Consider the following 14,246-nt stretch of genomic DNA (forward strand, 5'->3'; position numbering starts at 1 on the left):
CAGTGCATGTTGGCTGCCTTGCCCTGTAACACGGGTTAAGTCTAGCTATTAAAGCAGGCTCACAATGCCAGAAAAAAGCTTTCTCCTGGGGTTGAAAGACTGTGTATGAACTGTTCAGATGATTAAGCTAGTTCAGGGAAAAAGCAAGAGGCTGGAAAGCTTGTGCCAAGAATTAATGAGATTTTGGCACAACTGAATTTGAAACATAGCCTTGACTCTGCTTCCAACTTGAACTCTCCCCAAAACTACACTGGATCAAACCATCAGCTTCCTGGCTAATATAACCCAGTTTTCTTTCTGAAGAGATTTTGCTTTCTGTTTTTGAAGATTTTAATAAGAACCTGGCATTAAAATATAGTTTCATGACTAAATAAAATCACTGAGTGCAGATAAGCTTTTGAAGGTGCTGAGAATCCATGCAATGCTTTACCTTTACTCTTGTTGCAACTCCTGGTATTCGAAGAAGTCCCTCTGTTTCCAGAGTTGTCTCTTCTATCTGGGAAATCAACTGTCAAACACAAACCAAACTGCATAAATGAAGATGTCCATTAAAAATTACTCATAGATAGTTCTAATATACGGGAATCTTTATGTACTCATGTGTGTGTGTGTACAAACATATATTACATGTAGGCACACAAACAGTTTAGAAATGGATTAGAGTTGTTGTAGATGTAGAATAAAACCTTTAATATGGCTCTCGGCTCATGCATTTTGTGAACACAATTAAAGAGTTTGTCTATTTAATTAAAAAAGAAAACTGTATTGTCTACAGACCTCCTTCAGAGACTGAAGCAGTTTTTTTCCAAAACTACTCAGGCTTCAAAAATAAATCCCAACTACTACCCCTGTTAAAATGTTGATTCAAAATAATTACAGTAAAATTAGAGATACAGTACTAACTTTCTCACACATACTCTTCTTTACAACTTTAACAGAGAAGATCTAAGTACTTTTACTTAGTACTAAGATCTAAGTATCCTGGAACACACCAGTAATCACTCATAATGCTCATAAATTGGAGAGCAATTGCAACAAAAAGCAAGCTCAATTCATTTAAGTCAAAACATGCAAAACATCACATTTACTAAATTAGTAAATAAAGCTGCAAATGAAAGTTAAAATAACTTTGACTGGAGAAAGCTTTGCTACAGGGAGCAAATAAATTCAGGACAAAATGTTATTTGATTGTCATTTGCAGGTATGGAACAAGTTGACTTGTTTGTGCCTATTTACCTTTTGAAAAATCAGCGGGATCTTGGTGCCTGGCACCTTCTTCTGATCCTGTTCCAGTAAAACTGACAGTGGGACACCAAACAAGCCAGAGTCTGAAGAAGAAAGCAAAAGAAACTGAGATATTATCCTTATCTGTTCCAACACATAAGGTAGTGGCATAAAACTGTATTTTTGAATTGATAATCCTATTCATTCAGAGCTATTGACCTTTTGTTCAAAGTGTTTAAATGTCTTTGTCAATCAAGTTATTACACAAAACATTGTGGCTAAAGTGACTCATTCATCTCTTCCTTCAACCATAAATTAGGATTCTTCTGTTTGGACTTCAAAGTACCATCCATATATTCTGCAGTACAGTGAAGTAAATTGCATACATGAACCATCTGCATGGTTCTGGCTTGTAGAATGGTTGTAATGATGAACATGGAATGCACATCTTCACCATTCAGTGCAAGTTATTATAGTCAAGATGCAAAAGGCATGAGTAAAATATCAAAAAATTTGGCTGTTAAAATTAAACATGTAGTTATTACCTAGAGTTACTCTCAGTACCTCCCTACAACCGTTTCAAAGAAGCACTTTTCAACCCTTCAAGTGTTGTGGTTTTTTTTTCAACATCTTGTTGAAATTGTTTTTCCAGTTGTTGAAAAGCAAAAGTACCGTTAAATCTGGGTTGGAAAATGGCCTTTACAAGGTGCTAAGGTAGAACAAATAAAAAATAAAATGAAACCTAGTCTCAGTTAATCTAGCCTTGATGCAAAACTAGCCTTAGTCTTGAAATAAATGGGACACCCATATGATTATGGCCCAGCTGAATAGAAGAGAGTGACTTCAGAAACACTGCTATACCAGCAACTACTAACCCAAAGTCAGTTGCCAAAGAACTCTGTCACAAGTACTGATAACTGCTGCATGTGCCATTTTTCCAAAACGGCATATAACATTAGATGTACCTAAAAGCTCCTGCGTGGTATGATGCCATGCCAATATTGAACACAGAACAGCTGTAATTACTAAAAAGATGTCAGCCCTTGAGGGAATGTGACATATATATCTAAGAAACATAATCTGAAGTGCCAAATCAGGGAGTTCTTGCATCTCTAGCAGAATAAAAAGTCTACCAATACAGTATGTAGACTCATACATAGACCAAATAGCCATACCCAATAGTTTTTATCATCTTGACAATCCTGTCGATACAGTTTCTATTGAGATGAAGTTGGAGAGCAAACTGTAGGAGGCCAATGAAAAGGCCAAGTTGGCAACAGCACAGCATTCCACAGAAGAATCATGTTTTCATCATCTTTATGTACACAAGCACAAAAGGGAACAGCCAATATATCCACCCTTGTACAAATCAATTAGCCAAACACTTCCTGAATTAAGAGGATGGGGACAGGTAGAGCAACAAGGCACTTAAAACATTACACTGCAAAAGCAGACTTGTAGGGGAGGAAGGCTGACATGTCACTGTCTTTTTCCTACACATTTTGGTAAGTCTAGCCTATCTTTTTAATTTGGGGAAAAACAGGGTTTTTAACCAATTCAGTACCCTTCATGACTGCCTGTCATTTAGATAATAATGCTATGAGTAAAACTCAATAAACAGTAAGATTTGGCAAGAAGAATTAATTAAAACTAAGACCCAAAATATAAGAAAATGTTTTGTCTCTTCCCTGTGTATTAGTAATAGTACAAGCACTTCTGCAAGAAGAAAATACATTTAAGGGAACAATGTCTCATAGATGTGTCTGCATGTCGTTTGCATTTAAGAAATTATTTTCTACTACTGTAAAGCCCATACAGTATTCTGAAGAATCTATTGTACCTTGCTGCATAGCGCTCAGCCTCCTCAGTTGCTTTCAATTATTTAAACTGAGCTATTGCACTGTCACGTTCACTGAACCTTGAGAACAGGGTTTTGGCCAAAGCATGCTTGTGATTAACCAATAACACATTTCAAGCTCATGTAAAACATTTAGCAGAAGCCAGGAATACAGAAAATAAACAAAGCACTGAAAATCTCTAGCATCTTTAAATTGGTTTCTAGCATCTAGTTTCTAGCATCTTTAAATAGGTGTATTAAGTTCCCAAGAAAAACACTGTGATTGTATCTATGCTTTATAGGCTTGTAGAACAAAATGACATGTTGCAACTGCCTCAAAATCCTCTGCAAAAGACCCAAACTTCCACTTGGTATGATGCCACTCAGAGCAAAAACTGCATTCTGGCCTTAGTAAATATCGGATGGGCATGGCTATGTGATACAGGAAAGTCTGTACCATACATAACAGGAAAGCAGGTGACAAAGGCTTCCAGCATTTCTAGCCAAGGACAAGGAAAACAAGAAGGTTGGAGTGGCACAGTATCTGGCTTCATGAGAGCAGGAGAATACCCACAAAGAACAAAACATATACTCTCCCAGCAAATATATGATCATACTAATTTCTGTGAAGCAATTCCTCCTGTATACCATGCTACTGAGAGCAAGGCCCCCCTTCCTCTCTCCTTGTTTATCTGCTCTGTATCTGGCCTGAGTTTTAACTTTATATAGAGAGCACAGTCCCCTAGCTAGAGTGACTTTGTGCATGAACTTGCCTAAAATGTGCCTTGAGTCAAGGTGTATAATTAAATGCTGTTCAGTATCTATGTTACTATTTATATATTAATATAAATTTTCTCCAGGAAAGTCATAAATAACCAGATACCTTTGTTTCACTGGATTAAAACAGACCAATTTGTTTCAGAGTATGAAACTCTTACTCACCTTTGTTTTTGATTTTTGCAGCTTTTTGCTGCTTGAATTCTGTCCCAAGTATGTCATAGAGAGCAGTCAATTCAATCAGTGCTAAAGAATAGACTTTCTTCATGTCCTGAGGGGCAAGGTCACCAATCTTTGTGGTACCCGTTTTGTCCTTTGGCAGTCTGAAATTCTAAAAGCAGAGATTTGTAGCACAGTGAATAATCCAAGTCATAACAAATTACTTAGCTCTAAGGCTGTGCTGCCTTCAGGGCCCAACCTTTTCATTGTGAAGCCTACTGCTACTAACTGTGTCATGGAAGAATCCCACAAATAGCTTGCAAAGCAGACAATTGTAGAGTCATAGGAGGATTTAGGTTCCTAGTAACTTCTGGAGTTCATCTAATCCAACTACTCACTCAAGCAAGGCTAAATTCAAAGTCTGATCAGCTTGCTCAAAGTGTTGTCCAACTGAATTCTGAAAACCTCCAATAACAGAAATTCCGCAGACACCGTGGGCACCCATTTCAGTGCTTAACACACCCATGGGGACTTTTTCATTGCAGAACAGAATTTCTCTTGTTGCAACTTATACCCATTGCCTCTTGTCATTTCACTGGGCTCCTCCAACAAGAGTTTGGCTTTGTCTTGCTTGTAAACTCCACCTACCCACCTTCTGCATCCTTTTGCAATTTATAGCAGTGGAAATAGCCATCCACGCACAATCCTATGCATGTACAATTGGGATAGAAATCCCCCTGCACGTATTCACAAAAAATAACACATTTGACTGCCATATGAATAAGAATAAAGGGCTTCCCTAATTAGGGAAGGGGGAATGTAATAATGGAGCATTTCTATTGCAACAAATACTCAGAAGCAGTAGTCAGACACCATTATAAATAAATGAGTTCATACCGGGCGGGGGGGGGGGGGGGGGGGGGGGGGGGGGGCGCGTAGATGAGGGAGAACTGGAGGGAGAGAGAAAATGAGAGGGAAAGGAAGAGACCGAGCTCTATGAGCTAGGAAGCTCATAGAAGCTTTTTTAACTCCATCTTTCACCAGCAGCCTTCTAAGTAAGACAACTGCTTGTGCCTGACATTAGCAGACGCATGACTCAAAGCAGGAACATTGATAAGCCTTCCTCTCCATTTGGAAAGAACAAATATTGTACTCCAGAATGATTTTCTCATCCTGTACAGACCCAGTGATAGCACAGATGAATTGGTGGCTATGGTACATGGCTACAATGGTACATACTTAAACTGTACATAAACATAATTTACAAATTGTAGATATGTAGTCAGCCTCCTCCCTTGAGGTTTCATTGATTTGCACAAATATAAAAGTTTAAAAATAGCTGCCAATGATGAAGATGCAACAGACACAAATTGTAGATTTAAATGGGTAACTCCCTTCCTTTTCCTATCATATTGCTGCTCCTTTCCACCCAGAGGAGTTGTGGATGCCCCATCCCTAAAATTGTTAAAGGCCAGGCCAGATGGGCCTTTAGCAACTTGGTCTAGTGGGAGGTGTCCCTGCCCATGGCAGAGGGCTTGGAACTGGATGATCTTTAAGGTCCCTTCCAGCCCAAACCATTCTGTGAGTCTATGATTATATGTAGTCCATGACTGTATGTAGTACACACACACACATATATATATATATATGTATACAGAAGTAAACTAGACTGTAGCTCTCACTTCCTTGTTATAAGCTGCATTACAGAAACGTGACTCAAACACTTCAGAACCTATTTCTAAATAGCCGTTAGTGTCTGGTTTATAATGTTTAAACTAGGATACAAGGGGTAATTACTACTCAAAGAACTGCATATGTCTTTATCTAAATTAAGTGTTTAAAGAACTGTGAAACATTATTACTTCAGTGACTACATTTACTCAGATATGTTTGGATACACTGTGAGCCAAAAGAGATGGTTTTTGCACCAGTCACTAGTTTACAGGTCACATGTAACTTCATGCTCATGAACTGTTAGGCAAAGAGAGGTCCATAAAGAGATGCCTGAAGATCACTGACAGAACACCTTGGAGGATCTTCCCTAGTATCCATTTTGATTCTTTCTGAATTAGCCTTTTGTTTGAGGTGGGAAGCAAAACAGCACGAAGTAATCCTTAGCTTCCCGCCACTTCACTTTAGACTTCTATAGACCATTCTGCTCTTCATTTTCATCCCTCACCTATTTGCATTGGATAACTACACAAGTTTTCCACAAGCATCCACTAATCCTTTTCAGAAGATGACAGATACTACTACTACAGAGACAAAGCATCTCACCTCAGATAACAGGTAAAGGGTCTGTAAACGAATGAACTAAGGACACAGCTTGTGTACAACTAAGCCACTATTCCAGCTTAATATTACAAGTCAGTTATTGTGTACACAAAGTGGGTTTTCCTAGAACAACAATGACATAAATAGGCATAAAAGTTGTAATTTCCATGTTATTGAGAATACTGTTCCCAAAAATGAGTTATCTTGAGAAGGTTTATCCCCATAGAGCTCCGTCCAACAATATTCTTTTAAACCTAATTCACCCAGTATCAGATAAATATCATCCAACCAATACCACCCAACTAGTGAAAACAAACAATGAGAGCAATAAATAGGAAACATGTACCAGGGGAAGAGTGTCACCACCTCCACCTTTGCACATTTTGCCTACTGAGCTGTCTTTGGTATTAGCTGCCTGTTCTGCAAAGGGTATCTCCAAATTGATGTCAGTTTCTGAAAATGGCATGTCTTGAGGTGGGGTCTTCTGCTCATTAGTTCCAACACTGAACTTAGGACCTGAAAACAAAGTAGAAAAAAAAAAAAAAAATCAACAGCAGCAGGGTTGAGCATCACTCATTGCATGAGTAAGCATTTTAAAACATGGAAATTAATCCTGTGCAAGGGATAAACTTTCTAGTTACAAATATACTGACTTCCACATTTTTTTCCAGCTGAAAATTTGGCTTCTTACAAGGTTCCATCTCTTATAGTTTTTTTTCTAGAATAATTCTGCCAAAGCATGGAGTGTTCTTGTATTTTTCTATTATGAAAAGATTAAGAAATCTACCTCAAATAAATAGCAGATTACCAGGATCTTCCAGAGCCAAATGGCTCTGGCATCAGAAGTTTCTTGCCATTGCTTTCCATCCCCAAACACTGCAATATCATGCAAACAAAACAGCTTATTTTTTTTTCTGCTGTCACAATTTCAGAAGCAAAAACACCACGTTTATTCTACAATCCAAAATGTTAACATCACAAAATCACAGAATGTTTGAGGCAGGAAAGGAACCTCTGGAGGTCATCTGGTCCAAACCCCTACTCAAGCATAGTCACCTATAGCCACTTGCCCAGGACCATCTTTTGAAGATCTCCAAGGAGGGAGACTCCACAGCCTCTCTGGTCAACCTGTGCCATTGCTGATATTTAGACAGAACCTCCTGTGTTCCAGTTTGTGCCTGCTGCCTCTTGGCAGTGGGCAGCACTCAAAAGAGCATGGCTCTGTCCTCTTTGTACCCTCACTTCAATTATTCATAAACGTTGATAAAATCCCACTGTGCCTTCTCCTCTTGAGGCTAAACAGTCCCAGCTCTCTCAGCCTTTCCTCATAGGAGAGGCGCTTCAGACCCTTCATCATCTTCATGGTCCTTCATTGGACTCTCTCCAGTATGCCCATGTCCCTCTTGTACTGGGGAGCCCAAAACTGGACACAATACTCCAGGTGTGGCCTCGCCAGTGCTGAACAGAAGAGGTAAAAGGTAACCTCCCTTGACCTGCTGGCAACACTCCTCCTAATGCAGCCCAGGATACCGTTAGTCTTCTTTGACACGAGAGCAAATTACTGGCTCATGTTTCAACTTGGTGTCTACCAGGACCCTCAGGTCCCTTTCTGCAGAGCTGCTTTCCTGCTTGGTGGCACCCAGCATGGTGCCTGGCATTGTTCCTCCCCAGTTGCTGGTCTTTGCATTTCCCCTTACCGAACTTCACAAGGTTCCGGTCAGACCATTTCTCCAGCCTGTCAAGACCCCTCTGCACGGCAGTACGTTCCTCTGGTGTAACAGCCACTCCCCCCAGTTTTGTGTCATCTGCAAACTTGCTAAGGGTACACTCTTCCCATCATTCAGATTATTACTGAAGATGTTACGTGGGACTGGAGTATTAACCCCTGGAGTCAACTTACTCCTGCTACTGACTGACTCCCAACTAGATTTTGTGCCACTGCCCACCACCTGTTCTGCAAACAGATCCCTGGGCCTAGCCATTCAGCCAGCTTCCAATCCACCTCAATGCCTGTTTAACCAGCCCATGCATCTGCGAGTAACGTCTGGGAATAGTGCGCACTACACAGATCACGTTGTTGTCCTGACATTCCTATCCCCACCTCAGTCTGAAGAGTCTAGGTTCCTCAAATCTGTCTTGACATGCTTCATGATACAGGGAAGGACTCAGTACAGAACAAGCACCTTACTTCTCTTTCTTTGTTCTTTATACACCAGTTAAACAATAGACAATTCGGAATATTTTTTGCTTAAAAAAAAAAATGAAAAAAAGAAAAACAGGAGAAAAAATCTGGAGAGGCAGTTCTGCTTTTAGAAAAAGAAGAAGTATACTTTGACACACGAAATCAACCATAGATTTTCAGTCCAAAGTTAAAAGATACTGGGATAGAAGCAAAAAGGAAATTATACTGTAAATAATTTAATACACAGCACCAAAGATAATGTAGCCAGATAAAGATTCTGATCTCTTCAGCATTCCTCGAGATGTACTATTTCTTAATGGATACAGCCAGGACTAGGTTATTCCGACAAGACTTTCCAAATACCTTGATGTATTTGTGTTTGAATTCAAATTTCCTAAAACCAGAGCAAATATAAGCAAATTAATACTGCTCATTTCAATGGGACCATGATTCTGCCACTAACTCCTACCCACAGGAGACTGCAGTCTATTCAAAGACAACATGCAATAAGCACAGAAAAATTGGGAGGAAAACAGACATGAGTTGAGAAGAACCATCAGCAGTGTATATGCTTTTGTATATGAATATGGTGTAACATAACAGACTAATTTCTTTACATCACCGTGGGAAATTTTTGCATGTCCTGGAATAACCATGCTAAACAAGGCCAGAAAATCTCCCAGAGAATAGTTACAGCTGCAGCAACATTTGACCTTGAAGCAGGAGAAAGGCTGTGCTTGGGCTGATTAAGGGAGAAGGTATCAGGGAAGTGCTGCCCTACACTGATACTTCCAGGGGCCTGATAAAAAGCTGAGCTGCAAACATACAACCCAAATAACATATAAAGCATTAATTTAACACAAAAAAAAAATATAGCAACTTGATTTTTTCTTCTGAACTGTATCTCTGTCTAATTGAAAGACAACACATAAGACAAGACTAGTCACTGCTGTGCTTCAGTGAATCCTGAAAGTTACCTCCATCTGCTACGGAAAAACTCAGGGGTTCTGACAGAAAGGCAAATGGCCAAAGCCACCAATAGCCACTACCTGGCAGGGCACAATGTTTAATGCAGCCACTCCCACTTCAATTTAATTGATCTGGAGCTAAGACAGTTCCAGAAAGAAGAGAGATGGATTTGAGTTAAGGTGTTTGACTCTACTTACAGCCAAGCAATATTATAAGAAATAGAATAAAACACTTCCGAAATGAACCTGTTGTGGATTTCCAGTTTCTCTTTTCACAGTGGCATCTGCTCACTCTCAATAGACCCTGAAAGACTCCTGAGGCATACACTGCAGATTAAGCTGATCCTGAAACTAGAGCCGCTGCTTTCAGTAAATAGATACATGAGACCTCAGGAACCAAACATATCCAAGGTCAAACTCTTCTCTGGCTTCGATTTCTGGCCTCCATGTCCGTATGCCTACATATATCATGTAAGCTGTTTAATGCAGCTGTACTGAAGGAAAACAGTTCACTGTCACCCCAAGACTTCTACCAAGCTATTGTTGCACGTACATGACCTACATACTTCCTACCAGCATGGGACAGATCTGATGTTAACAAACAATAAAGTGGTAGCTCCTATTTCAGACCTCTGGTCATATTAGGCACTGTCTAAAGCAGATGTCTTGGTAATGGTGTGTACATTTTAGAAGTCTGACTGCTTCTGTTGCAGGGAGTTTCCTCTTTATTGTACAGCCTTGTTCCCGTTGTTGTGCATTTATTAACTAGGAAGCAGCTGTAAGAGGAAGCAGCTTCAGTGTTCTGTCAACCTGCCAACTGCATGCAGCATTTCATGAGAAATGCAAATGTGATACAGAAAACATAAATATTGTCTATGAGGATGTGGTGGCCATATTTTAAATTAGCCCTATACTCTTTCCCCGGTTCAAAGCGCTATTTTAAAGATCCCATACAATGAAGGGAATTCTTCAGGAGTGGGCTGGGGAGTTGGGTTTGGGGTTTCTTTTTAATGGGACATGAAAACATTAGAAGTGTCAACCTTGTTATTTCCTTGTTTTGCTAGAGAATGCTAGAGTATAGAGTAGCCATAAAGCTATACTCATAGATCTTAATTGATAATTGGAAATGTAGAATGACTGGGTTTTTTTAACTGACAAAACATCTACTTATAATGCTAATTTATAGCTGACTTTTAAGTAGAGAATATATGTTTGTAATCTTTTCACTAGCACTTTATCACTCCAGCCATATATTCTTTATCATGTAAAATGAAAAGCAGAAACAAACTCAATTAAAAAAATACAACCACATTTCAGTCTTTTTTCCTATCAAGAAGCAAGTATTACAGCTCTTTTCCTTCATGTTACACCTACTACGTTAAATTCTTTCATCCATTTGCCACATCATTAAGCTTTGAGCTTGCCCTTATACACAGGTTTTATCTAACATTCTTCCCTTGCCGCTAACCCACTGCGTTTAGGAGGACAACTAGAGTCCCACAGTAAATTGACTTTTGCTGTTCCCCTATTTAAGCTAATGAGTATTTAGCTTTACATCTGTTTATTCTTTGCTTTTTATTTCTTGAGATGTTTCAGCCACATGGATATTTATTTCTTTTCACAAGCATCCACAGAGAATTGTATTTTTTCTTTTGTAGCTGTTGAACATATTGCTAGCTTTTCATGATTTCAGTGAGTGTTATGGATTGTTAAAATGATAACATATTTTGTCAGCTTAATATACAATTCTAGATTTTCTTTTTTTTTTCTTGTAGATATTTCCTGTACCTACAGGAAACAAAGAAACATCAGAGCTAATAAGTAAGGGTCCTTCCAAAAAAACTCAAATATGCAGCTATTAACAGAAGAAACATGGGAACTTATTAAATCATTGCGTTTGATCAGGATCAGACAGAAGAGAATGAAAACATAATGGTTTTGTAGTATCCTCCGAGTCTGCTTACGTTATTCAGACAAGAAAAAAGGTGTGTCAGACAGGCAAGAAAGGAGGAATGAGCACAGGTTCACACAACTCATGTACGCTCATTCTGTCAGAAGCACTTGAGAATGCTGCATTCAAGTACTAAATTAGAAGCAGAGTCATCACCTTTGGAGAAGGGCCAAAGAGCCTTCATTCACTCCAACAGTTTTAAGAAATCCAACAAAATCTCCATTTAAGCTCTGAAATTTCTTATGTCTGAGATGGTGTTCACATTTTTCAGGTGAAACTGGTAGTATTTCTTTGTTAAACAGGGTTTCCATTTTAATGTAATGCCTTTGGATTTATATTTCATAAGTATTTAGTATCTCTGAAATATCAAGCACTGTTTACTTTTTGCCTTAAATTCATTCACTGTTTGTATAACACTAATTAGCCCATCATTCTGGAGGAAAGATCACAGCACAGCAGTGAAACAGGTGCAGTGCTTTTAACGCTACTAAACTTGGATGTTTTTTTCTTCCTGCTCTAATCTTGGGAGCAGAGCCCACTTTAGCATGTTGACAGGAGCAGAAGTTTATCAGGATGGAAGAAGGCTGCATTTGCCATCCACATCACAATCTGTGCTGTGGAGAGTTAGCATATGGGACTTGCCTTTCAGAATTTCCCATTTCTGCAGGGTTCATCAGGGCCACTGGAAAAAAAGAACCAGATGTGATAAAAACTCTGTAATAATTGCTTGGTAGTTTTCCAGCTCTGAGTCCTACAGTGCAGTTTATTGACACAAGCACCAGGCATCTCTTCCTTCCCTTCTGCTGAACCAGCAGCCTGGCAGTCTTCACAGTTTTTTTTTTTTTACAGTTCTTATTCCAGTGAGGTTTGCTGAGAGTGAGGAAGGGAAGGATTAACAACACTTCTGGAAACACACAGTTTTAGTGATATTCAGAACTGTTTTATATTCATCTCTCCCAATTCAACTTCTAAGCATATCCTGTATTGTTTGTTACTGTTTTTTTAAGTTTAATCCTAAAGCAATTATTTTTTTCCAGAAAACTACAGGTCAGTATTCTAAAAGTGGAGCACGAGTTTATTTGGTGGCTTAATTACAGATAAGTAACTTGTGTTAGGTAACTTGATCTACCTGCCTGCCTATTTAAGGAGACTGCAGGGTCCCGTATGATACCTACATGCTATCCAGTCTCCCAGAAGAAAAAAAAAAAAAAAGACATATAAACAATGCAGAAAAGCAATTAAGTATCTTAAAGCTTAAATGGCTGCCAGCTAATGTGTTGATTACAGCAAAACGTATGATGGTAGAGCAATATAGTGCTATCCCAGCTCAAAGATGTGGGTAAGATACAGGGCAACATGTTTTTGTTTTTTTGTATTGGCACTGAAGAACAGCACAAAGCTTTGTCAAAAGTCTTTCATCAAAATTCATACCCTCAAAACAGAAACTATGGATTCAGCCAAGGACTTCTGTTATGCTCTGTCCTACATGGCAGTGCGAGGGAGGGGGAAGTTCTGCGGGTCTTCCATGGGTACTGCACTACTCATGCATAATCACATGCTGTTGAACCAGCACAGTCCTACACACACAGAATGCTAATTCCTTTACATTTTCCTTAAAAAGGTAAACAGCTTTTTTCTTCTGTTTTTCCTTCATTTTGAGCTGCAGACATATAGCCAGTTCTTGCCTTTATTGTGTATTTATAGTCCATTTGTTTTTGCTCTCTTGTATGCACTGATGAGCTTATGTATAATAGTGCTTCATTTCCTGTACTGTACAGTAGAGATAATTCAGAAGGGATAAATTAAGGATCAGGAAAGACCTAAGCATAAGCTATGGGAGGAGAATTCTCCCAGATGACTTCATTATAAGATGATCACTGGTAAGAAACAAGGTTTCCCAGATGGCTCAAAAGACACAACCTACAGCCACACTTAAAAACTTTACAAGTGCACAACAACACAGGCTAGACCAGGTTTTCTCATAAGAATTTAATTTTACTTTGCTGAAAATTTACTTGAAATATGGACCTATGTAGTAGATTGTGAAATTGAAAGACTACGAACAGAAGAGGAAAAAAATCCACAAGATTTCTGTCTGGCATTACCTTTTGTTTCATCCTGTGTTCCACTTCTGTTTTCAGTTGTTCTTACAGCTGAGGGTTCATTTTCATCACAGACCTAAGAAAGGAACAATAAATATAAATATGCATGCCTATAAAGACCAAATACGTGGTTGTAGAAACTCCTTTGACTCTGTGCAGGATTAAGATACATACTCCTGCAATCCAAGAATATGCAGAAGCACATCTGTGTGTTTCAGTTGAAATCCTTTTGACAAAGTCTAAGGGGATCTGAAATCTAGCTAATTAAGACAGCGGTAATTAAGTCCATTCCCCCTCTTCCTAAAATTATAAGTGGGTATAAGACTTAATTTTCCAGTGTTGCAAGGGATAAGAACATGTAGTCTTTGACCTGAAGCCATAGTTTGCTGGAAAGGCAATATGACTGCTCAGAAAATTATTACTGTTCCACGTATAAGTAGAAATAGACTGGGAAACACACAAATAAGCAGACTGGGAAACTGTCAAGGTACCAAAAGTCTAGCTTCTCTTTGGCAGGAATGTGGCAGGAAACAGCAGAAACATCACAATACTGCCTATTGTTTTACCTTTCCTCCTGCCTTCCCCCAGGTGAAGGGAGGTTGCAGGATTTTCAGAGACTATTATTAAACTGGAATGACTTCATACAGCTGTAGATGGCTTCAGTCCTTTTTTGTTACAGAAAAAGCTTTTTAATGATGGGAGAGTGATAAAGTTCTGAAACAAGTTACCTAGGGAGGTTGTACAAAGTATCTCACTACAGGCTTTCTGTGAC

At 39.0% G+C, this 14,246-nt stretch overlaps 1 protein-coding gene across 2 annotated transcripts in view; it reads right to left on the bottom strand.

The window, feature by feature from the left end:
• Positions 1-14,246, bottom strand: part of ARHGAP18 (Rho GTPase activating protein 18) — a 90,887-nt gene that overhangs the window by 17,340 nt on the left and 59,301 nt on the right. For both annotated transcript variants that reach the window (XM_040551256.1, XM_040551255.1), the window contains exons 4-8: positions 13,478-13,550; positions 6,618-6,787; positions 4,004-4,169; positions 1,237-1,328; positions 431-508 (exon numbers count right to left, since the gene is read on the bottom strand). In XM_040551256.1, coding sequence (XP_040407190.1) covers positions 431-508; positions 1,237-1,328; positions 4,004-4,169; positions 6,618-6,787; positions 13,478-13,550 — 579 coding nt within the window. The remainder of the gene's footprint in view (positions 1-430; positions 509-1,236; positions 1,329-4,003; positions 4,170-6,617; positions 6,788-13,477; positions 13,551-14,246) is intronic.

The sequence above is a fragment of the Cygnus olor genome, chromosome 3 (genome assembly GCF_009769625.2).
Source record: "Cygnus olor isolate bCygOlo1 chromosome 3, bCygOlo1.pri.v2, whole genome shotgun sequence".
NCBI classification, from domain to species: Eukaryota; Metazoa; Chordata; class Aves; order Anseriformes; family Anatidae; genus Cygnus; species Cygnus olor.